The sequence below is a fragment of the Heterodontus francisci genome, chromosome 7 (genome assembly GCF_036365525.1).
Source record: "Heterodontus francisci isolate sHetFra1 chromosome 7, sHetFra1.hap1, whole genome shotgun sequence".
Taxonomy (NCBI): Eukaryota; Metazoa; Chordata; class Chondrichthyes; order Heterodontiformes; family Heterodontidae; genus Heterodontus; species Heterodontus francisci.
In genome coordinates this window covers 136,439,600-136,465,474 of record NC_090377.1, presented here as the reverse complement: position 1 = coordinate 136,465,474, position 25,875 = coordinate 136,439,600, and the positions used below count along the sequence as shown (strand labels likewise).

Sequence of the window (25,875 nt, the reverse complement as noted above, 5' to 3'; positions counted from 1 at the left end):
CCACATGCCAAAGACTTGCAGGTTGATAGGTTAATTGGCCATTATAAATTGCCCCTAGTATAGGTAGGTGGTAGGGAAATACATAGGGACAGGTGGGGATGTGGTAGGAATATGGGATTAGTGTAGGATTAGTATAAATGGGTGGTTGATGGTCGGCACAGACTCGGTGGGCCGAAGGGCCTGTTTCAGTGCTGTATCTCTAAAACTAAAAAAACTAAAAAACTAAAACCAGGAATGTTGTGGAGCAAACCATCAGCATTCTAAAAGGATGGATCAATTGCCTGACCCTCCCAGGAAGATCCCTGCAAATCTTGCTGGAGCTCATTTCCAAATTCTTGGTGAGGTCTGGTGAATCTTCGTTGCACTCCCTCTGTGGCAATAATATCCTTCCTAAGGTAAAGGGACCAAAACTGCACACAGTATTCCAAATGTGGCCGAACCAAAGTCCTATACAACTGTAACATGACCTGCCAACTCTTGTACTCAATACCCCGTCCGATGAAGGAAAGCATGCCGTATGCCTTCTTGACCACTCTATTGACCTGCGTTGCCACCTTCAGGGAACAATGGACCTGAACACCCAAATCTCTCTGTACATCAATTTTCCCCAGGACTTTTCCATTTACTGTATAGTTCACTCTTGAATTGGATCTTCCAAAATGCATCACCTCGCATTTGCCCTGATTGAACTCCATCTGCCATTTCTCTGCCCAACTCTCCAGTCTATCTATATTCTGCTGTATTCTCTGACAGTCCCCTTCACTATCTGCTACTCCACCAATCTTAGTGTCGTCTGCAAACTTGCTAATCAGACCACCTATACTTTCCTCCAAATCATTGATGTATATCACAAACAACAGTGGTCCCAGCACGGATCCCTGTGGAACACCACTGGTCACATGTCTCCATTTTGAGAAACTCCCTTCCACTGCTACTCTCTGTCTCCTGTTGCCCAGCCAGTTCTTTATCCATCTAGCTAGTACACCTTGGACCCCATGCGCCTTCACTTTCTCCATCAGCCTACCATGGGGAACCTTATCAAACGCCTTACTGAAGTCCATGTATATGACATCTACAGCCCTTCCCTCATCAATCAACTTTGTCACTTCCTCAAAGAATTCTATTAAGTTGGTAAGACATGACCTTCCCTGCACAAAACCATGTTGCCTATCACTGATAAGGCCATTTCCTTCCAGATGGGAATAGATCCTATCCCTCAGTATCTTCTCCAGCAGCTTCCCTACCACTGACGTCAGGCTCACCGGTCTATAATTACCTGGATTTTCCCTGCTACCCTTCTTAAGCAAGGGGACAACATTAGCAATTCTCCAGTCCTCCGGGACCTCACCCGTGTTTAAGGATGTTGCAAAGATATCTGTTAAGGCCCCAACTATTTCCTCTCTCGCTTCCCACAGTAACCTGGGATAGATCCCATCCGGACCTGGGGACTTGTCCACCTTAATGCCTTTTAGAATACCCAACACTTCCTCCCTACTTATGCCGACTTGACCTAGAGTAATCAAACATCTGTCCCTAACCTCAACATCCGTCATGTCCCTCTCCTCGGTGAATACCGATGCAAAGTACTCGTTTAGAATCTCACCCATTTTCTCTGACTCCACGCATAACTTTCCTCCTTTGTCCTTGAGTGGGCCAATCCTTTCTCTAGTTACCCTCTTGCTCCTTATATATGAATAAAAGGCTTTGGGATTTTCCTTAACCCTGTTTGCTAAAGATATTTCATGACCCCTTTTAGCCCTCTTAATTCCTCGTTTCAGATTGCGCCTACAATCCCGATATTCTTTCAAAGCTTCGTCTTTCTTCAGCCGCCTAGACCTTATGTGTGCTTCCTTTTTCCTCTTAGCTAGTCTCACAATTTCACCTGTCATCCATGGTTCCCTAATCTTGCCATTTCTACCCCTCATTTTCACAGGAACATGTCTCTCCTGCACGCCAATCAACCTCTCTTTAAAAGCCTCCCACATATCAAAAGTGGATTTACCTTCAAACAGCTGCTCCCAATCTACATTCCCCAGCTCCTGCCGAATTTTGGTATAGTTGGCCTTCCCCCAATTTAGCACTCTTCCTTTAGGACCACTCTCGTCTTTATCCATGAGTATTCTAAAACTTACGGAATTGTGATCACTATTCCCAAAGTAGTCCCCCACTGAAACGTCAACCACCTGGCCCGGCTCATTTCCCAACACCAGGTCCAGTATGGCCCCTTCCTGAGTTGGACTATTTACATACTGCTCTAGAAAACCCTCCTGGATGCTCCTTACAAATTCTGCTCCATCTAGACCTCTAACATTAAGTGAATCCCAGTCAATGTTGGGAAAATTAAAATCTCCTATCACCACCACCCTGTTGCTCCTACAGCTTTCCATAATCTGTTTACATATTTGTACCTCTATCTCACGCTCGCTGTTGGGAGGCCTGTAGTACAGCCCCAACATTGTTACCGCACCCTTCCTATTTCTGAGTTCTGCCCATATTGCCTCACAGCTCGAGTCCTCCATAGTGCCTTCCTTCAGCACAGTTGTGATATCCTCTTTGACCAGTAATGCAACTCCTCCACCCCTTTTACCTCCCTCTCTATCCCGCCTGAAGCATCGGTATCCTGGGATATTTAGTTGCCAATCATGCCCGTCCCTTAACCAAGTCTCAGTAATAGCAATAACATCATACTCCCAGGTACTAATCCAAGCCCTAAGTTCATCTGCCTTACCTACTACACTTCTTGCATTAAAACAAATACACCTCAGACCACCAGTCCCTTTGCTTTCATCATCTGCTCCCTGACTACTCTTTCCCTTAGTCACACTGACTTCATTATCTAGTTCCTTACAGGCTTTAGTTACTACATCCTTACTCTCTACTGACCTCATTTGGTTCCCATCCCCCTGCCACATGAGTTTAAACCCTCCCCAACAGCGGTAGCAAAAGCACCCCCAAGGACATTGGTTCCAGTCCGGCCCAGGTGTAGACCGTCCAATTTATAATAGTCCCACCTCCCCCAGAACCGGTCCCATTGTCCCAAAAATCTGAACCCCTCCCTCCTGCACCATCTCTCAAGCCACGCATTCATCCTGACTATTCTTTCATTTCTACTCTGACTATCACGTGGCACTGGTAGCAATCCTGAGATTACTACCTCTGAGGTCCTAATTTTTAACTTGGCTCCTAACTCCCTAAATTCTGCTTGTAGGACCTCATCCCGTTTTTTACCTATATCATTGGTGCCTATGTGCACAACGACAACTGGCTGTTCACCCTCCCCCTTCAGAATGTTCCCATCTCATACACTCAGTCTGAGCTTCCACTGCAGCTCTGAGACATTGGGTGGCTTCTGCCTGTGCTGCACAGGAAGCTGAGACGTTAGTCAGCTGACTTTGCATCATGGCTGGGTCTGCAAATGCTGTCATGGGGTTAACCACCACATCCATTCTGGAAAGATGGGCTCCAAGTTTCGCACAAAGCCCTGCATCATGTTGAAGCTGGATCCCTCCATGCTCCTTGACAGAGACAACAGGCTCTTTGGAAGGCCTGCCAAAGAACCAAGCATCTTTGTGATTTTTTTATTCATTCATCGGATGTGAGCATTACTCGCAAGTTCATTTATTGCCCATCCATGAATGCCCTTGAGAAGGTGCTGGTGAGCTGCCTCTTAAATCATTGCAATCCTTGGTGTGTAGGTACACCAACAGTGCTGTTAGGAAGGGAGTTCCAGGATTTTGATCCAGATACAGTGAAGGAACTCCGATATAGTTCCAAGGTGGTGTGTCATTTGGCCGGATATGCTTCCAGGTGGTGGTATTCCCACGCGTCTCCTGCCCTTGTTCTTCTAAGTCATAGAGGTCACGGGTTTGGAAGGTGCGGTCAGATGAGCCTTGGTGAGTTGCTGCAGTGCATCTTGTAGATGCTACACACTGCTGCCACTGTGCATCAGTGGTGGAGGGAGTGAATGCTTTTTAAGTTGGTAGATGGGGTGCCGATCAAGCGAGCTATTTTGTCCTGGATGGTGTCGAGCGTCTTGAGTGTTTTTGGCGTTGCACCCATCCAGGCAAATGGAGAGTATTCCTTCACAATCCTGACTTGTGCCTTGTAGATGGGGAGTCAGGAAGTGAGTTACTCACTGCAGAATTCCCAGCCTCTGACCTGCTTTTGTAGGTACAGTATTTTTGTGGCTGGTCCAGTTCAGTTTCTGGTCAATGGTAAACTCCCGGATGCTGATGGTGGGGGATTCAGCGATGGTAATGCTCTTGAATGTTAATGGGAGATGATTAGATTCTCTCTTGTTGGAGATGGTTATTGCGTGGCACTTGTGTGGTGTGAACGTTACTTGTCACTTATCAGTCCAAGCCTGAATGTTGACCAGGTCTTGCTGCATGCAGGCACAGACTGCTTCAATATCTGAGGAGTTGCGAATGGTACCGAACATTGTGCAATCATCAGTGAACGTCTTCATTTCTAACCTTACAATAGAGGGATGGTCATTGATGAAGCAGCTGAAGATGGTTGGGCCTGAGGAACTCCTACAGCAATGTCCTTGAGCTGAGATGATTGCCTTCCAACAAGCACAACCATCTTCCTTTGTGTTAGGTATGACTCCAACCAGCAGAGAGCTTTCCCCCTGATTCCCATTGACTCCAGTTTTGCTAGGGCTCCTTGATGCCATACTTGGTCAAATGCTGCCTTGCTATCAAGGGCAGTCACTCTCGCCTCACCTCTGGAATTCAGCTCTTTTGTCCATGCTTGGACAAAGGTTGTAATGAGGTCAGGAGCCGAATTGTGGAACTCAAACTGAGCAGCAGTGAGCAGGATATTTCTGAGTAAGTGCCGCTTGGTAGCACTGTCAACGATACCTTCCATCACTTTGCTGATGATTGAGAGTAGATTGACAGGGTGGTCATTGGTGAGATTGGATTTGTCCTCTTTTTTGTGGACAGGACTTAACTTGGCAATTTTCCACTTTGCCAATGTTGTACCTGTACTGGAATACAATTCTGTTGCTGCTGATGGCATGCCCTGTACACCACTGGTCAATGTTCTGCTTTGAGTACATTGCAGCAGAACTCATCTGAGACCTCACCCTCCAGGGAGCTGTTACATGCACCATCCTTTTCGCTAGCCTGGCTGCAGTCTACTTGCATCCTTCATCATGAGGCTGCATTGACTGGCCATGCAGCAGTTCTTGGATATCATAAAGACATAAATGCAAAACGTAGGGTTGGAATGAGATAAGGAGGGTTGAGTGGAAAAATAGAAGTCCATGGACACACAATCCGCAGCTTTCACTTCATGGCAGATAGCAGGATGAGCATTAAATGGAATTTGAGAAGATGCCTAAGGCAGGAACATTCGTGCTCAACAATGACAGGCGCAATAGCCCCAGTCTCTCCCAGCCCAATAACTCACAGCACTGTCTCCTCCAAGGGGCTCAGAAGATGCAGGCATGCCTGTCCCCCACCAGTTCTCTGCTCCTCCCTCCTGTTATGTGCAACCTTGTCCTTGCAAAAGAGAGAGAGGGGTGTCAGTAAGAACGTTGCAATGTTTTTAGGTGATGTGCCTGTCATTGTAGAATTTCTGGCAGTGTGCGGAAGTTGGGAGATGTCAGTGTGAAGCTTGCAGCATTGGTAAGTGTGTGGTAGAGCATGTGAATATTAGGCATGAGCTCTGATTGCTAGAGATTTCTGATGGGTGAGTGATGGGGGTGTGGTGCATTGAGCAGCATATGATGTTGCTGGTGCAGTGGATAAGGATAAGGTATTTGAAAATTCATTCACTGCCCTTGACCACTCATGTGAGGTCAATGAACTTCTGTGGCACTGCGGTCAGGGCCTCAGCATTGCACTCCTTGAGTTGACCTCCGTGGCCACTTGCTCCCATTCTCTTCACAATCTATGCCTTAGTAGGGGGCCTCCTGGCCCCCTGCAGAAACATGGGGCCAGATTTTCAAAGGGTCACAGATCGGGACCCGGTGCGGGCACCATTTGAAAATCATGGCCCGGAGGTTGTCGCAGGATCCCGATGCCTCTGGGACAGTTTTGAATTTTCAAAGTGCTGGAGAGGGAATGGGGAACACGCCTGCGAAGAAATTCCTTTAGGAGCTTAAGGGGCCAGGGCATTCAGGAAGGCAATTTTTATATTTGCTTTCAGCGATCCTGACCAGTCTGGTGCATGTTAGTGGTCGCTGTGGGGCAAAAGAAAGCTTGATTCCATGTGTGGCTAGATTAAATTTGAGGGGCCTACTATCGCCTGGTTGAGTGCTGTACCTGCACTTGGTGTCCCTGACCACTTTCCACCATTGTTACTGAGCTGGCCCTTTCAGGAGCTGCCAGCTGCCTTTTGCCTCTAAATCGGGCGCTGAGCTTGCCACCTGCCCAATTAGGGCATTCATATTCAATAATTGTGCCACAAGAGCGATGCAGCTGAAGCAGGGTGTCGGGACCAGAATTCATCAGGGTGTCAGGTTCCCAACCCTGCTTTGAAACTCCAGTCCATGATGTCACTCCTCCTTTCCACCTCCTGGTCTAAGACCTCCAGAGCTGTGTCAGAGAAGCTGGGTGCCCTCTCTCTGGCACGCTACTCCATTGGTACTCTTTATTCCTTCTCAGAAACGCTTTTGAAGACTATTCCACTACCTGCTGCAGCACGGATGCACTTCCCCTTTAAAAGGAGCTGGCTGGCTTTCAGACGTGCAACCTAGCTTTAACTCATGCTAGCCACACATGCACCTGGGCCCCTGCTGAGCGTGTAGCTGGCCAGCAGCGTGTTTAACGCTGGTCTGCATGCTGCTATCATGGTGATGAGCAGGCAGTACATAGTCTGTATGCTGTCTGCATCACTTCTATCAGGTGTTGGCTAATTGTGCATTTCAAGTCCCATATCCGAAAACTGGCCCTATCAAATTTATAGCCCTATAAAAACGGAGTATTGGAGAAAAGGGATCTGGCTATACAGCTACACAAATCACTAAACGTAACAGCAGATGTTAACAGGAAAGAATTGAACAGTAGAGAAGTTGTGTCAAACTTGTGTAGGACTGTGGTGAGATATCACACTTGGAGGGGTCACTCTCTGATTCATAAGGTCAGAAGTGGGGATGTTCGCAGATGATTGCACAATGTACAGCACCATTCGTGACTCCTCAGATACTGAAGCAGTCCGTGTGGAAATGCAGCAAACCTGGACAATATCCAGGCTTGGGCTGATAAGTGGCAAGTAACATTCGCGCCACACAAGTGCCAGGCAATGACCATCTCCAACAAGAGAGAATCTAACCATCTCCCCTTGACATTCAATGGCATTAGCATCGCTGAATCCCCCGCTATCAATATCCTCGGGGCTACCATTGACCAGAAACTGAACTGGAGTTGCCATATAAATACCGTGGCTACAAGAGCAGGTCAGAGGCTAGGAATCCTGAGGCGAGTAACTCACCTCCTGACTCCCCAAAGCCTGTCCACCATCTACAAGGCACAAGTCAGGAGTGTGATGGAATACTCTCCACTTGCCTGGATGAGTGCAGCTCCAACAACACTCAAGAAGCTCGACACCATCCAGGATAAAGCAGCCCGCTTGATTGGCACTCCATCTACAAACATTCACTCCTCCATTACCGACGCACAGTGGCAGCAGTGTGTACCATCTACAAGGTGCACTGCAGCAATGCCCCAAGGCTCCTTAGACAGCACCTTCCAAACTTGCGACCTCTACCAACTAGAAGGACAAGGGCAGCAAATACATGGGAACACCACCACCTGCAAGTTCCCCTTCAAGTCACACACCATCCTGACTTGGAACTATATCGCTGTTCCTTCACTGTCGCTGGGTCAAAATCCTGGAACTACCTTCCTAACAGCATTGTGGGTATACCTACCCCAAATGGACTGCAGCGGTTCAAGAAAGCAGCTCACCACCACCTTCTCAAGGGCAATTAGGGATGGGCAATAAATGCTGGCATAGCCAGTGACGCCTACATCCCATGAATGAATAAATAAAAAAAACTCTCTGATTGTAGCACTGACCCTTATTGGTGGTCCTGACTCACTGATCCAAGTTCCGGGCTCCATATTATAAAAGAACTGGAAAAGGTGCAAAAGATTTACTGGAATGATACCAGAACTGAAAGATTGAAGAGGTTGGGGCTCTTTTCTCTAGAAAAGGAAAATGGAGGGGCATCCTGATACAGGTCTGTACATATCTGATACAGATATGAAAAGGTTTGATAGGGTAGACGGAAATGGCAAGACCAGAATTATGGGCATAAACACAAAATAGACCCAAATAAATCCAATAGGGAATTCAAGAGAAACTCCTTTACCTGGAGAACAGTTAGAATGTGGAACTGGCTGCCACAAGGAGTTATATGAGGAGAATAGAATAGATGCATTTAAGAGGAAGCTAGAAATGCACACGAGGGAGAAAGGAATAAGAGCATATGTTGATGGGATGAGATGAAGAAGGCTGGTGTGCAGCACAAACACTGGTGTGAACCAAAATATTGCGGATGCTGGAAATCTGAAATAAAAACAGAAAGTGCTGGAAGTACTCAGCAGGTCTGGCAGAGTTTGGTGGAGAGAGAATCAGAGTTAACGTTTCAAGTCAGTGACCTTTCATCAGAACTGTTCTGATGAAAGACCACCGACTTGAAACGTTAATTCAGCTTCTCTCTCCACTGGTGTGAACTAGTTGGGCCAATGACCTGTTTCCGTGTTGTAAGTTCTTTGCAATGCTTTTTAATTGTTAACCTTCATGAACATATTGTAAACATAAACAATCAAAACTTGCCTTTATATAGCACCTTTAACATAGTAAAGAATCCCAAGTCACTTCACAGGACCGTTATCAGATACAATTTTATGTCGAGCCACATAAGGAGATATTAGGAAATGTGACCAAAAGCTTGATCAAAGAGTTTTAAAGTGGATCTTAAAGGAGGAGAGGGGGAGAGGCTTAGGGAGGACATGCCAGAGCTTAAGGCCTAGATGGGATTTATCCTAGGATTCTCTGGGAAGCTAGGGAGGAGATTGCAGAGCCTTTGTCCTTGATCTTTAGGTCGTCATTGTCGACAGGAATAGTGCCGGAAGACTGGAGGATAGCAAATGTTGTCCCCTTGTTCAAGAAGGGGAGTAGAGACAGCCCTGGTAATTATAGACCTGTGAGCCTTACTTCGGTTGTGGGTAAAATGTTGGAAAAGGTTATAAGAGATAGGATTTATAATCATCTTGAAAAGAATAAGTTCATTAGCGATAGTCAGCACGGTTTTGTGAAGGGTAGGTCGTGCCTCACAAACCTTATTGAGTTTTTCGAGAAGGTGACCAAACAGGTGGATGAGGGTAAAGCAGTGGATGTGGTGTATATGGATTTCAGTAAGGCGTTTGATAAGGTTCCCCACGGTAGGCTATTGCAGAAAATACGGAAGTATGGGGTTGAAGGTGATTTAGAGCTTTGGATCAGAAATTGGCTAGCTGAAAGAAGACAGAGGGTGGTGGTTGATGGCAAATGTTCATCCTGGAGTTTAGTTACTAGTGGTGTACCGCAAGGATCTGTTTTGGGGCCACTGCTGTTTGTCATTTTTATAAATGACCTGGAAGAGGGTGTAAAAGGGTGGGTTAGTACATTTGCAGATGACACTAAGGTCGGTGGCGTTGTGGATAGTGCCGAAGGATGTTGTAGGGTACAGAGGGACATAGATAGGCTGCAGAGCTGGGCTGAGAGATGGCAAATGGAGTTTAATGCGGAAAAGTGCGAGGTGATTCACTTTGGAAGGAGTAACAGGAATGCAGAGTACTGGGCTAATGGGAAGATTCTTGGTAGTGTAGATGAACAGAGAGATCTTGGTGTCCAGGTGCATAAATCCCTGAAGGTTGCTACCCAGGTTAATAGGGCTGTTAAGAAGGCATATGGTGTGTTAGCTTTTATTAGTAGGGGGATCGAGTTTCGGAGCCACGAGGTCATGCTGCAGCTGTACAAAACTCTGGTGAGACCGCACCTGGAGTATTGCGTGCAGTTCTGGTCACCGCATTATAGGAAGGATGTGGAAGCTATGGAAAGGGTGCAGAGGAGATTTACTAGGATGTTGCCTGGTATGGAGGGAAGGTCTTACGAGGAAAGGCTGAGGGACTTGAGGTTGTTTTCGTTGGAGAGAAGGAGGAGGAGAGGTGACTTAATAGAGACATATAAGATAATCAGAGGGTTGGACAGGGTGGATAGTGAGAGCCTTTTTCCTCGGATGGTGATGGCAAACACGAGGGGACATAGCTTCAAGTTGAGGGGTGATAGATATAGGACAGATGTGAGAGGTAGTTTCTTGACTCAGAGAGTAGTAAGGGCGTGGAACGCCCTGCCTGCAACAGTAGTAGACTCGCCAACTTTAAGGGCATTTAAGTGGTCATTGGATAGACATATGGATGAAAATGGAATAGTGTAGGTCAGATGGTTTCACAGGTCGGCGCAACATCGAGGGCCAAAGGGCCTGTACTGCGCTGTAATGTTCTAATTCTAATGACTGGAGGCATAGCCGCCAATGGAGGGGTGAAGCGTGTTGGAGTGGGTGGGGGGGCGGTGGAGGGGGGAGGGTTGGTGGTAGGGGGTTTAGACAAGAGGCCTGAGTTGGAGAAACGCAGAGATCTTGAAGGGTTGTTGGGCTGGAGGAGGTTACAGGAATAGGGAGAAGAGGGCATGAAGGGATTTGTACAGTGTTTGTTGTTTTTGCAGTCTTTCAATTCCAGGTTTATTAACTACAGAACTCATCTAAAATAGAATAGAATAAGAATGGAAGTAATTCCTTTGTGTAAAAGGAATTCCCCTACTATTTTGTGTAAAATAGACTCCTTTACTATTTCTTAAACTTAATCTCCAATGCTGTCATGATGCTTTCAGCAAGCCACAGTCTAACATAGCAGGCCCCTTAACCCTAAACCTTGTGATTGATGATCAGGGCTAATCCCTGCACTTTTGGCTGTTCTAAAAGAAAGACTTGCAGTTATATGGTGCCTTTCATGAATTCAGGATGTCCCAAAGCACTTTACAGCCAGTGAAGTATTTTGAAGTTCTTCATTGTTATTATGCAGGAAACACTGCAGTCAATTTGTGCACAAGCTCCCACAAGTGGCAATGTGATAATGAACAGATAATCTGTTTTAGTGAAGTTGATTTAGGGATAAATATTGGTCCAGATATTGCTGATAACTCTCCCATTTTTCTTTGAAATAGTGATGTGGATCTTTTATGTTTACCTGAGGGAGCACATTGTGCCTTGGTTTGATGTTGAAAAGATGGCACCTTCAACAATACAGCACTTTAGTGTGGGACTTGAACACACAATCCTCTGATGCAGAGATGATAGCCCGTGCAAGTGAACCATGGCTGACTCCAGTAAGGCTTCCACAGGCAGGGAAGAACAGATATACCGAGGCCCATGGACTACAAGAAGTGTAATTGAGCAGAATATAGGAATTGCCAAGCCTAGCAAGAGTTTCCGGAATCAGTGTTGCTTGCTGCGGTCTACATAACTTCACAGCAAACCTGGGAGCTCTTTGAGGTGTGGCCATTCCCCCAGGTGCAGCTTCTTCTTTGGTCATTGCTGCAGCTTCATTCACAGAAGAATGTGTCATCCTTAATTTCCCTCCCTCCCTGCACGGGTCAAAAAATTACCAAATGTTTTATTGCCGCCACCCTGCTCTACAAAAGTAATGAGACCCTTCTACACTACAGCGGTGACGACACACGTTAATGGGTATAGTGGTTATGTTATTGGATTAGTAATCCATAGGACAAATAATCTGGAGATGTGAGTTCAAATCCCACCATGGCAGCTGTGGAATTTAGTTCAGTTAATTCAATTAATGAAATAAATCTGGAATAGGAAGCTGGTATTGGTAATGGTGACCATGAAACTATTAAAAATTCAATTGGTTTACTCGAAGGGCCTGTTTCAGTGCTGTATCTCTAAATAAATAAATAATGTCCTTTAGGGAAGGTAACTTGCTGGGTTTACCCAGTCTGGCAAATATGTGATTCCACACCCACAGCAATGTGGTTGATACATAATTGCCCCTAGAACTGGCCTAGCAAAGCACTCGGTTGTTTCATACCTACTACAAAAAGCTCCAATACAGAATCACAGAATTGTTACAGCGCAGAAGGAGGCCATTTGGCCCATCGTGTCTGCACCAGCTGTCCGAAAGAGCCTAGTGCCATTCCCCGCCTTCTCCCTGTAACCCTGCATATTCTTCCTTTTCATATAACAGTCTAATAACTCTCCCATTTTTATTTTGAAATAGTGATGTGGGATCTTGTATGGTCACCTGAGGGAGCACATTGTGCCTTGGTTTGAAGTTGAAAAGATGGCACCTTCAACAGTACAGCTCGAGTGAACCTGCCTCCACCACACCCTAAGGCAGTATATTCCAGATCTTAACCACTCGCCCCATGAGAAAGTTTTTCCTCATCTCACTTTTGCTTCTCTTACCCATTACCTTAAATCTGTGCCCTCTCGTTCTCGATCCTTTCACGAGCAGGAACAGTTTCTCTCTATCTACTCTGTCCACATCCCTCATGACTTTGAATACCTCGATCAAATCACCTCTCAGCCTTCTCTTCTCCAAGGAAAACGGTCCTAACTTCTCCAATCTATTTCCATAACTGAAATTCCTCATCCCTGGAACCATTCTCAGGAATCTCTTCTGTACTCTCTCCAGTGCCTTCACGTCTTTCCTAAAGTGCGGCGTCTAGAAACTGGATGTAATATTCCAGCTGAGGCCGAACTAGTGTCTTATACAAGTTCAACATAACTTCCTTGCTCTTGTACTCTCTGTCCCTACTAATAAAGCCCAGGATACTGTATGCTTTATTAACCGCTCTCTCAACCTGTAAAATAAAAATAAAATACAAAATAAAATCCAGCATCGAACTAGGCACCGGAATTGAACATGACAAAGGCACAGTCCACTGCCCAGTCATAGAGTCGTAACGACACAGAAGGAGGCCATTTTGCCCATCGTGCTCATGACGTTCTTTGTACAGCAATCCAGTCAGTCCCATTCCCCCACTCTAACCCTGTAGCCCTGCAAGTTTATTTTCTTCAATTTCATTTTGAAATCATTCAGCACGCTCATAGGCAGCACGTTTGGCCTCATTACCTCTCACTGCGTAAAACAGCTTTTTCTCTCATCTCCCCTGCATCTCTTACCAAAAATGTTAAATCTGTGTTCCCTAGTCCCTGTACCATTAGCTAATGGGAACAGCTTATCTTTGTCTGCCTTATCTAAACCGATCATACCAAACTTGGAGGTGTGGCTACCTGACCCGAACCCGACTATTTGTGTTGGGTTCAGGTTGGGTAGGGTCTATATTCTGTGTCCAGCATCCGGGCTCGGGTCGGGTCGGGTCGGGTTTGGGTTGACTGTGGCCGGGTTTTGTTTTGTATTGTTTTCTTTTTAATCTACGTTTTGACGCAATTTTTTTTCTGTACTAATAACATCTTTGATATTTTTGGGTTGGGTCAGGCATGAAAAAAAAATGAAGGACTCGGGCCCTGTTCGGGTTGGGGTTGGCTGTGGTCGGGTCGGGCCCAGGTCAGGTTTCAATTTTATACCCGAGCCAGGCTTTAGTGTGGCAGACAGCTTGTACACCTCTATTAAATCTCCCTTCAATCTCCTTTACACTAAGAAGAACAACCCCAGCTTCTCCAACCTAACCTTGTAACTAAAATCCCCCATCCCTGGAACCGTTCTGGTAAATCTCCTCTGCAGGATTCTTCAGAGACCTTTCAAATGCAGGGTTTCTTCTCAAGAGATGTAGGATTCCTTTCCAGAGAGAGGTAACACTTTTCTGGGTCTTCCTCTTTTGTTTCAGGCAGGTCAAAGCAAAGATTTCAAATGCATGCTCTTTGTCCAACTCACTGGCTTTTTAAAGGCTCCAAAGTGAAAAAAACCTTCCTGAACATGGTCACATGTCCAGACACAGAGTCTCCCCCTGTCACTCAAAAAGCTGCTCTGAGAAAACCTCTATGGTTTCCTTGAAATTGCTTGCTTTCCTGTCCTTGTACAAGTTCAACCTTGTTTCAAAACACCATGAAGTTCTGCTTTTGTTATGAACTTTCTTTCAAAACATTGCAGAAATTTGATCTATTTGCAAGTCTTAAATGTCCATTGAACTTCCTTTTTTTTAGTTTTTTTAAAACACACAGAATTCTAAGTTTTTAATACAAAAACAAAACCTCTTGTAACACTCTGCAGAGATTTATTTTTTCTTTAACCAGCATTTGTGAGAGTATGCATTTTGGGTATTTAAAAAGGGAACTTTCATATTTCAATCTGTGGATTAATGTTTTGCTTCTTGACTGGATAAGTCTCGTTTTATAATAAACTGTTAATTTTGTTGTTTATTAAAGAAACCTGGCTGGTATATTTTATTCTGGGATAATGAGTAGAGTCTATGATTGCCGGTATCAGTAACTGGGTAAACATTTAAATATATGTTGTGACTTGTGGAGAAGTGGAACTAGAGAAAGACAGTGCAGTGCTCCCACCTCAGTCCTAACAACCCTCCTTTTTTGTTTCATCATATTCTCTATCTCCTTCATTATCCAAGGAGTCCTGGCTTTTGTTTCCTATCTTTCACCCTTGTTGAAATGTACCTCGCCCCTACCTGAAACATCTCCCTAAAGATCATCCATGATTCCGTTACAATTTATCCTGTCAATCTTTGGTTCCATTTTACCCTGGCTAGATCCCCTCTCATCCCATTGAAGTTAGTCCTCTTCCAATTTAGAAGTTCTACTTTAGATTGTTCCTTGTTCTTCTCCATTACTAATTTAAACCTTATGATACTATGATAACTCTTACCACTTGGTCCACTTGGCCCACCTCATTCACCACAAGATCCAGCAATGTCTCCTTCCTAGGTTGGACTGAGAATATACCGATCAAATCCACACTCAGACCCTCAGGAAGCTGAATTAAAAGGGGCGGCACAGTGGCGCAGTGGTTAGCACAACAGCCTCACAGCTCCAGGGACCCGGGTTCGATTCCGGGTACTGCCTGTGTGGAGTTTGCAAGTTCTCCCTGTGTCTGCGTGGGTTTTCTCCGGGTGCTCCGGTTTCCTCCCACAAGCCAAAAGACTTGCAGGTTGATAGGTAAATTGGCCATTTTAAGTTGTCACTAGTATAGGTAGGTGGTAGGGAAATATAGGGACAGGTGGGGATGTGGTAGGAATATGGAATTAGTGTAGGATTAGTATAAATGGGTGGTTGATGTTCGGCACAGACTCGGTGGGCCGAAGGGCCTGTTTCAGTGCTGTATCTCTAATCTAATCAAAGAAGTTCTCCTGAGCACATTTCAGAAATTCCTCCTCCCACACCCCACCACCGCACCCCCCCCCCCCCCCCCCCACCCTTTCCCTTTACTCTAACATTATCCCAATTGATATCTGGGTAATTAAAGTCCCCCAGTATCACCACTCTATAGTTCTTGCACATCTCTGTGATTCCCCTGCAGATTTGCTCCTTTATCTCTCTCTCACTATTTGGAGGCCTATAAATTACTCCTCATTGTAGTGATCATACCCTTTTTGCTTCTCAGCTCTAACCAAATGGTTTATGTCCTTGCCCACTCAAGGACATCCTCTCTTTGCAACAATATCTTCCCTAATCAGTACTGCCACCCCACCTCCCTTTGCTCTATCCTTATCTTTTCTGAACACTTTGTATCAGTCAATATTAAGCACCCAGTCCTCACTATTTGTAAGCCACATTTCTGTTATTGCCATTATATCATATTTCCATGGCTTGTAGCTCACCAACTGAATTCAGCACACTTTATGTATTTACATACTTGCATTCTACACCTGTCTTTTTTCCTCATGGTCCTTCTTCGTCTACTCCTATCGACTATGGTACTACTTCCTTCTGTAGTACTATCCAACACTCCCAATCCTTTTTGTACCTTATACCTCTTTTCCACTTCTAAATGCTGGTGCCCATCCCCTTGCCAATTTAGTTTAAACCCGACCCGAACACATTAGTGAACTTCTCCACAAGACCATTGATCCTAGTCAAGTTGAGGTGCAACCCGTTCCTTTTGAGTAGGTGCCTCCTGCCCCAGGACTGGTCCCAATGCTGCAAGAATCTGAAGCCCACCCTCCTACACCACACCTCAAGTCACGCATTGATCCTCCCTATCTTTTATTTTTATTCTCACCCGCGTGTTGCACTGGGAGTAATCCAGAGATAACTATCTTCGAGGTCCTCCCTAGCTCCTGAAAGTCTGATCATAGCACCTCAATATTTGCCCTTTCTATGTCATAACAACAAAATAACATAAGAAACAGGAGCAGGACTAGACCATAGGGCCCTCGAGCTGCTCCATCATTCAATATGATCATGGCTGATCTTCTGCCTGAACTCCACTTTCCTGCAAACTCTCCATATCCCTATATTCCCTGAGACACCAAACATCTGTTTATCAAAGCTTTAAATATACTCAACAATGGAGCATCCACAATCCTCTGGGGTAGAGAATTTCAAAGATTCATAAACCTTTGAGGGAAGAGGTTTCTCCTCATCTCAGTCTTAAATGATCGACTCCTTTTCCTGAGACTGTGTGCCTGTGTTCTAGATTCCCCAATCAGCGGAAACAATCTCTGTGTCTACCCTGTCAAGCTCCTACAGAATCTCCCATTCTCTGATCTCTCAGATGACTTCTGTTCTAAACTGCAGAAATTACAGGCCCAATTTACTCAGCCTTTCATCATAGGACAACGTTTTCATCCCAGGAACCTAACTCGTGTACTGCTCTAATTCAAGTATATCCTTCCTTCGATATAGGGCCCAAAACTGCACATAGTTGTCAGGATTTTGTGTGGGAGGCGGGGCTCCTGGTGCCAGGCCAGAAAGGCAAGGAGACCCCCGCCGTGACCTTTTCCTAGCCCCCTGGAGCGATCCTCCTTTTTTTTGTCTAAGTGTCCCGTGTCGGGATCCTGTCCCTTTAAAGATGGAGAGCCCGCCTCCAAGAGCTGCTGGCCGATCAGAAGGCCGGCAGCTCAGCTGTATCAGCAGCGCCATTGGTAACAGTGGCCACTGCCAGTATTGCAGAGGCCTTGGACCCATGTCCCAGCATTGGAGCCCGGAACCAAGGTGAGTGAGGCAGGGCTGCTGAGTCCAGTCTGGTAGGGGATGGGGGCTAGTGGTAAAGCCCAAAGGAAAGGGTTCCTGGGAGGTGCATTGTTTCCTGGCTGGGGCCCTCAGTGGGACACAACTTTGTCCACAGAGGAGGGACGCCCACCACCCCCCCCCCCACCGTCCCATCAAGCTCGCAGGGAGGGCGCCTCATTTTACAAGGCGTCCTCCCTGTGTGGCGGAGGCCCCCCCCCCCCCCCGCCACTGGTTAGATCCCAGCAGTGGCAGGAAGAGGCCCTTAAGTGGCCGTTAATATGTCACTTAAGGGCCTCATTTGGCCCCTGGGCAGGAAGGCCGTTATCAGCCAATGCTGTCTCCCAGCACGATTGCTTGGCAGTGGGGCAGCGACGGGCCCTCCGCCCCCTGCCACCTCTCGCAATTCTATGGGGCCCCCCAGTTTCCGATCTCACTCAGGGGGGCCCATAAAATCCAGCCCAGTATTCCAGGTGTAGTTTCACCAAAGCCCTGTACAATTGTAGAAAGACATGTTTGTTCGTGTACTCCAATTTGCTTGTAATAAAGGCTAACATGCCATTTGCTTTCCTTATTGCTTGCTGTACCCACATGCTAACTTTCTGTGTTCCTTGTACAAGTACACCCAAGACATTGGTTGCAACGTGTACCAGCACTTCTGGCTAATTCCATTCCCCCTGCAGAATATCCTGGGATGAAAGGGTTGTAATATGATGAGAGGCTGAGTAAATTGGGTCTATACTCCCTGGAGTTTAGAAGAATGCGAGATCATCTGGGAGATCAGAGAATGAGAGATTCTGAAGGAGCTTGACAGGGTAGACACTGAGAGATTGTTTCCCCTATCTGGGGAATCTAGAACACTGGAGCACAGTCTCAGGATAAGGTGTCGATCTTCATCCTCTCCATGATGTCCCTTACCCTGGCACCAGAGAGGCAACACACCGTGCAGGACTCAGCACCTCTCTGCCCCTTTAGCTCTCTGTACTGTCCCCACCCTTTTAATTCTTGGTACAGTCCCTGCCTTTTTAACTCTCTAACCTTTAACTTCCTGAATTGTGCTTGCCCCTTAACAGTCTGCAGTATGCCTGTCCCTTTAACTCTCTGCACCATGCCTGCGCCAGAGGCAATGTGAGGAGTCTTTTTTTTAATGCATCTACAATATACTGCCAAAAAAGATGGTGGAAGCAGATTCAGCAGTAACTTTCAAAAGGAAGTTAGATAAGTACTTGAAGGGTTAAAAAAAAATCCAGGATTCTGGGGAAAGAGCAGGGATGTGGAACTAATTGGATAGCTCTTTCAAAGCACTGGTACAGGTAGGATGGGCCAAATGGCCTCCCTCTCTGCTGTCTCCTGTGATTCAAGTGTCCCAGCCCCTTTAATAACACTGTCCCTTTAAATGGAAGTGCAATCCCTGCCCCTTTAATAACTCACTGTCCCTTTAACTGGTGGCGCAGTCCCTGCTCCTTTAAGAGCGCGCGGCCTGGTTGTGATGGTAACACTCGGTCCCGCCTCTTCCCCGCCATGTTTCTGAGCAGGAAGGTGGTTTTGTCGAGGGCCAAGGCCTCGGACTTGAACGCTGTCAAGAAGTTGAACTGTTGGTGAGTGTGAGCCTCGGCCTTTCCTGCCGACTGTGAGCGGAGCCTGAGCCGTAGCCGTAGCCGTGCGGCTTTGAGAGCTGAAAACCGCAGCGAACAGCCAGCAATCAGTGTAACCACAGCCAGTAACTACTGGAACTAGCTGTTCACTAGGGTAACCCCAGTCAGAACTAGTGTCCCCCACACTGTTTCCAGTGTACTGCTGGTTAATGAGTATTATTGTAACATGGTCATCACTTGTGTAATGCCTGTCAGTAATTGCTGTAACCTACTCATAAAAAAAAATTGGAAGAAGTAACAGAGAAGGTTGATGAAGGAATACAATGGATTTGTCTGCATGGGGGAGTTTAAGATCCACATAAAAGGCTGGTTAACAAATTTTGAGGCTCATGGAATAGGGTTAGTGTCAGTTTGGATTGGAAAAAAAACTTGGTTTAAGGCCAGGAAACAACCAGTTATGCTAAATGGTGTTTTTCAGACTGGAGGATGTTAGACAGTAGTGTTCCCCCAAGGGTCAATGCTGTTATTGGATATGCTAGGTATGTGATTCGGATATTGGAATAAAGAGTGACATTTCAAAATTTGCTGATACCAAACTTGGAGGTGTGGCAAACAGCAAGGAAGATACCAGTTGCCTGCGATAGGACATACAGAGGCTAGCAGAATGGACAGACAAGTGGCAGGTAGAATTTAATAAAGAGAAGTGTAAAGTGATGCATTTTGACAGAAGGGATAGGGAGAGGCACTACAGATTTAATGGCACAGTTCTAAAGAGTGTGCAGGGACAGTGAGACCTGGGGGTTCATGTGCATTGATTTTTAAATGTGACAGGACATATTGAGAGAGTAGTTTGCAAAGCACATGGGATCTTGATCTTCATAAATGGAGGTATTTTGCACAAAACCATGGAAGTAATGCTGAACCTTTCTAAAACTCTAGTTAGGCCACAACTTGAGTATTGCAACCAGTCCTGGTCACTATGCTTTAGGAAGGATGTGAGGGTCCATGACCGGGTGCAGAGAAGATTTACCAGAATAGTTCCAGGGACGAGGGATTTTAGTTACAAGGCTAGGTTGGAGAAGCTGGGGTTGTTCTCCTTAGAACAAAGGCGATTGAGGGGAGATTTTTTGAGGTGTACAAGATTCAGACAAGTTTGGATAGGGTAGACGAAGAAAGCTATTCCCATTAGCAGGTGGTACAAGGTCTAAGGGACACTGATTTTAAGCTTTTGGGCAAGAGATGCAGGGGCAAGGTGAGGAAGATTTTTTTTTAAATGGAGTGTCTGGCCATTACCTGGAGCTTGCTGCCTATGAGGGTGGTGGAAAAACTTTCAAAAGGAAATTGGATGGGCACTTGAGACAAATAAAGTTGCAGGTCTATGGGGGATAGAGTGGGGGAAATGGGACTGCCTGGATTGGTCCACAGAGAGACCAGCATGGACTCAACAGGACAGAAGGAGGCCATTCAGCCCATTAGGAATCTGACACTGGAAACCCCCCCACCCCTATTACCCCCGACCAGTAACTGTTGTAACCTCCATCTGTTTGCTTTCTTCTCCTTTGAGCATATCACTTCTCCCACCCTCTCGCCTTTATTTTGAACTCCTTGTTTTCTGCTGGTGAGGTGAGAGTGACTGCTCTTGACAGTAATGCAGCATTTGACTGAGTATGGCATCAAGGAGTCCTTGCAAAACTAGAATTAATGGAAATCGGGGTGAAAACTCTCTGGTTGGAGTTGTACCTGTTGCAAAGGAAGATGTTTGTGATTATTGGATGTCTATCATCTCTGCTCCAGGTCATCACTGCAGGAGTTCCTCAGGGTAGTGTCCTGGGCCCAACCATCTTCAGCTGCTTCATTAATGACCTTCATTCAATCAGAAGTGGGGATGTTTGCTGATTGCACCATTCACAACTCCTGAGATACTCAAGCAGTCTGTGTAGAAATGCAGCAACACCTGGACAATATCCAGGCTTGGGCTGATAAGTGGCGAGTAACCTTTGCGCCACACATGTGCCAAGCAATGAACATCTCCAACAACAGCGAATCTAACCATCTCTCCTTGACATTCAATGGCATTATCATCACTGAATTCCCCCACTATCAACATGCAGGGAGTTAGCATTGACCAGAAACTGAACTGGAGTAGCCATATAAATACCGTGGCTACAAGAACGGGTCGGAGGCTAGGAATCCTGCCGTGAGTAACTCCTGACTCCCCAAAGCCTGTCCACCATCTACAAGGCACAAGTCAGGAGTGTGATGGAATACTCTCCAGTTGCCTGGATGGGTGCAGCTCCAACAACACTGGAGAAGCTCGACACTATCCAGAACAAAGGAGCCTGCATGATCAGCGCCCCATCCACAAACATTCACTCCCTTCATCACTGACGCACAGTGGTAGCAGTGTGTTAAATCGACAAAATGCACTGTAGCAATGCGCCAAGCCTCCTTAAATAGCACCTTCCAAACCCGTGACCTCTACCAGCTAGAAGGATAAGGGTAGCACATGCATAAGAACACCACCACCTGCAAATTCCCCTCCAAGTCACACACCATCCTGACTTGGAACTATATCGCCGTTCCTTCACTGTTGCTGGGTCAAAATCCTGGAGCTCCCTTCCTAATAGCACTGTGGGTGTACCTACATGGGTGTATCCATGGGTGTACCTACCTCACATGGACTGCAGCGGTTCAAGAAGGCAGCTCACCATCACCTTCTCAAGGGCAATTAGGAATGGGCAATAAATGCTGGCCTGGCCAGTGACGCGCACATCCCATGAACAAATAAATAAAAAAAAAAAGTCTCAAATACCGTAAATGTTCTCACCGAAGATACCTTCAGTGCTTTCTGCACTCAAGCTGTGCACAGAGTGACTTATCAGTGATTTTACAATCTCCAACTCAATAACTTGGGCGGGCGCAGTGGTTAGCACCGCAGCCTCACAGCTCCAGGGACCCGGGTTCGATTCTGGGTACTGCCTGTGCGGAGTTTGCAAGTTCTCCCTGTGACCATGTGGGTTTTCGCCGGGTGCTCTGGTTTCCTCCCACAGCCAAAGACTTGCAGGTGATGGGTAAATTGGCCATTGTAAATTGCCCCTAGTGTAGGTAGGTGGTAGGGAATATGGGATTACTGTAGAGTTAGTATAAATGGGTGATTGTTGGTCGGCACAGACTCGGTGGGCCGAAGGGCCTGTTTCAGTGCTGTATCTCTAAATAAAAAAATAAATAAAATAAAATTCCTGCTCTCCTCTGAGTTTACTGCCCTCGTATCCTTCCTCAATCACACCTTAATCTTGCCTTCCCTATAAACTGCCATATTCAGGTCCATCCCCTTGAGCTTGCCATCATGCATTACCTCGCTACTCCTCTCAGACCAATCAGACCAGGCTATTTCTAATCACTTCTATGTATTGCTTTCCACCCATATCTCCCTTCTCCTCACAGCCCTACTTCCTGCTTTGTCTGCCCCACACCCTGCTCCTCACAACCCTAATTCCAGCTGTGCCCCCCCAGCCCCCAACCCTACTTCTTTCTCTGGTTGCCCCGAGAATAAATTATCTCCCAATTCACTTTCTAAATTCCAACTGGCCTTTGCCCTGGCCCTCTGTTCATTTGTGACATTTCTGCAGCTACTGATCTGCTTAACCACACCCTCACCTTCATGCCTGATGTCACAGTCCATATTAAAACCATTGCTCACTGCCCTGCTGGTCACTTTCCTGGTACAGCTCTCATCTCTACTTCCTTTAGTCCAAGGGAAGCAGACGTGATCGGATATGGTGGACAACTGGTTTAGTCATTCACAGCCGCATCTGGCTGGAGCACATAGAGCACTATCGGGTCCTGCTCTCATCTGCCAAAACTGCTCACTATTACAGGACCAACCTGGAATGCAAAGATAACCCCCGGCTTCTTTTATTTACTGCAAACTGTCTTTTTAAACTCCCCTCCCTGTGTCCTTCACTCCCACCTACGAAAAGTGTGAGGAGCGTGTATATTTCTTTGTAGTTAAGATCTCCTTTCAGGTAAAGCAGCGATTTACTTGTACTTCTTTCAATGTAGTATACTGTATTCGCTGCTCACAATGTGGTCTCCTCTACATTGGGGAGACCAAACGCAGACTGGGTGACCGCTTTGCGGAACACATCCACTCAGTCTGCAAGCAGGACCCCGAGCTTCCGGTTGCTTGCCATTTCAACACTCCCCCCTGCTCTCATGCTCACATCTCTATCCTGCAGTGTTCCAGTGAACATCAACACAAGCTCGAGGAACAGCATCTCATTTATCGATTAGGCACACTACAGCCTGCCGGACTGAACATTGAGTTCAATAATTTCAGAGCATGAAGGGCCCCCCATTTTACTTTTATTTTTAGTTATTTTTTTCTTCTTCCATTTTTTATATTTTTTTTGGTTTATGTTGTTTCATTTCACCTCAGTTTGTTCAGTTTGCTTACCCACTGTTTTTTTCATGTTTGTACTTGCGGCTGTTCAATTTTCAGTCCGTTAACACCCTTTCTGTGCTAATCCTTTGTCCTTCAAAACACCATTAACATATCTTTGCTCCATGACCTTCTGGTCAGCTATTCTGTAACCTTGTCCTATCTATACCTTCTCCTTTGTTATCTGTTGCCCCACCCCCACTTTACTTGCTTAAAATCTTTTACATTTCTAATACTTGCCAGTTCTGAAGAAGGGTCACTGACCTGAAACGTTAACTCTGCTTCTCTCTCCACAGATGCTGCCAGACCTGCTGAGTGATCCCAGCATTTCTTGTTTTTATTTCAGATTTCTAGCATCTGCAGTATTTTGCTTTTAATTTAAGCAAGTATTGATGACTGGGTTCTAATGAAGGGTCATCAACCTGAAATATTAACTCTGTTTCTCTCTTTGCAGATGCTGCCAGAGCTACTGAATATTTCCAGCATTTGCTGTTTTTATTTTATAGAAATTCATAAGTTATTCCACAAGATAATAAGGTTCAAAGGCATTTATTGCCTTTCATAGGAATTAAGTGTGTAATTATTGCCAATAATTACACCTGTGCTTAGTGTTACCCTTACAGTATGCGGCCGGAGAATACACACATCGCAGGCTCCAGATTGATGGCTTAATGTCTGATCGGGCCTCGTCAAATTCTAAAGATTGGCTTCTAATCACCTACCTTTTTAAATCGTACAGGTTCTCGCATAATCAAAGTGTATATTTTTACATTACCTCATTTTATTAGCTGCTATCGGTCCACTATAACAGAAATCACTTAAATTTATGACATTATCTTGACTAGGCTGTGAATCAATTCACTCACCTGATGAGTTATGGCTGTCCAAGATTCCTACAGGTGAATTGTCACTTGCCTCCTGCAGATGGGTCCTTGGAGGAGTTATTCATGCAGAGGACAGCTGAGATACCCATGAGACTGCGACAAAGAAAGCTTGTGGTATCAGTACAAGTCTCTGTCTGTCTGGTAATTTATAGTTCCAGTTAAACATTTTACTGGAAGTGAAACTGATTTCGTACCCTCAAACAGAAATTCTACTGGCAGGCAAAAGTCAGAAATTGGAGAAGTGAATATAAAATCAATATTCATCTTTTACTGAAGAACTGAGAAGGAGGGTGAGTTAGAATAGGTGAATTCAATGTCAAATCAGGTACTAAAAGAGAAAATAGAAAAGATAAGAAAGATCAGATTGAGAGATGGGAAAGTGAGGAGGGAAAAAAAGAACTTAATGTTAAAATTTGACGTTTTAACATCTCTCGCAATTCACAACCTGAATGGATGAGAACTTGCCCACTTTCTAGTTTAAAGATTGATTGCAACAGTTATCATGTTGTTAAGGGTACTGGCGCTGATAATTACTCGGCTTGACTTTCTGTGCTGAATTTAATGGGCAAATCTTTTTATTCGTTCATGGGATGTGGGCATCACTGGCTAGGCCAGCATTTATTGCCCATCCCGAATTGCCCTGGAGAAGGTGGTGTGGTGAGCTGCCTTGAACTGCTGCAGCTCTTGGGGTGTAGGTACACTAACAGTGCTGTTAGGAAAGGAGTTCCAGGATTTTGACCCAGTGACAGTGAAGGAACAGCGATTTATAGTTCCAAGTCAGGATGGTGTGTGGCTTGGATGGGAACTTGTAGTTGGTGGTGTTCCCATGCATCAGCTGCCCTTGTCCTTCCAGGTGGTAGAGGTCGCAGGTTTGGAAGGTGCTGTCGAAGGACCTTTGGTGAGTTTATGCTGTTCATCTTGTATATAGTACACACTGCTTCCACTGTGCGTTGGTGGTGGAGGGAGTGAATGTTGAAGGTTTTGGATCGGGTGCCAATCCAGCGGGCTGCTTTGTCCTGCATGGTGTTGAGCTTCTTGAGTGTTGTTGGAGCTGCACATCCAGGCAAGTGGAGAATATTCCATCACACTCCTGACTTGTGTCTTGTAGATGGTGGACAGGCTTTGGGGAGACAGGAGGTGAGTTACTTACTGCAGAATTCCCAGCCTCTGATGTGCCCTTTTAGCCACAGCATTTATGCAGCTAGTCCAGTTCAGTTTCTGGTCAATGGTAACCCCCAGGATATTGATAGTGGGGGGTTCAGCGATGGTAATGCCATTCAACGTCAAGGGGAGATGGTTAGATTCTCTCTCATTTGAGATGGTCATTGCCTGGGACTTGTGTGGTGGGAGCGTTACTTGCCACTTATCAGCCCAAGCCTGGATATTGTCCAGGTCTTGCTGCATATGGACATGGGCTGCTCCAGTATCTGAGGAGTTGAAAATGGTGCTGAATGTTGTGCGATCATCAGCGAACATCCCCATCTCTGACTTTATGATGGAGGGAAGATGAAGCAGCTGAAGATGGTCTGGCCTAGAATACAACCCTGAGGAACTCCTGCAGTGATGTCCTGGGACTGAGATGATTGACCTCCAGGAACCATCTTCCTTTGCACTAGGTATGACTCCATCCAGCAGAGAGTTTTCCCCCGATTCCCATTGACTCCAATTTTGCTAGGGCTCATTGATGCAATACTCAGTCAAATGCTGCGTTAATGTCAAGGGCAGTCACTCTCCTCTCACTTCTTGAGTTCAGCTCTTTTGTTTCATGTATGGACCAAGGCTGTAATGACGTCAGGA

At 45.9% G+C, this 25,875-nt stretch overlaps 2 protein-coding genes across 2 annotated transcripts in view; one reads left to right on the top strand and one right to left on the bottom strand.

Annotated features, from left to right (window-relative positions):
* trpm2 (transient receptor potential cation channel, subfamily M, member 2) overlaps nucleotides 1-24,202 on the bottom strand; it is a 347,573-nt gene extending 323,371 nt beyond the window's left edge. The window contains exon 1 of the mRNA XM_068036234.1: nucleotides 24,061-24,202. The gene's annotated coding sequence lies outside the window, so the exon portion shown is untranslated. The remainder of the gene's footprint in view (nucleotides 1-24,060) is intronic.
* cfap410 (cilia and flagella associated protein 410) overlaps nucleotides 18,652-25,875 on the top strand; it is a 57,164-nt gene continuing 49,940 nt past the window's right edge. The window contains exon 1 of the mRNA XM_068036238.1: nucleotides 18,652-18,756. Coding sequence (XP_067892339.1) covers nucleotides 18,680-18,756 — 77 coding nt within the window. The 5' untranslated portion in view covers nucleotides 18,652-18,679. The remainder of the gene's footprint in view (nucleotides 18,757-25,875) is intronic.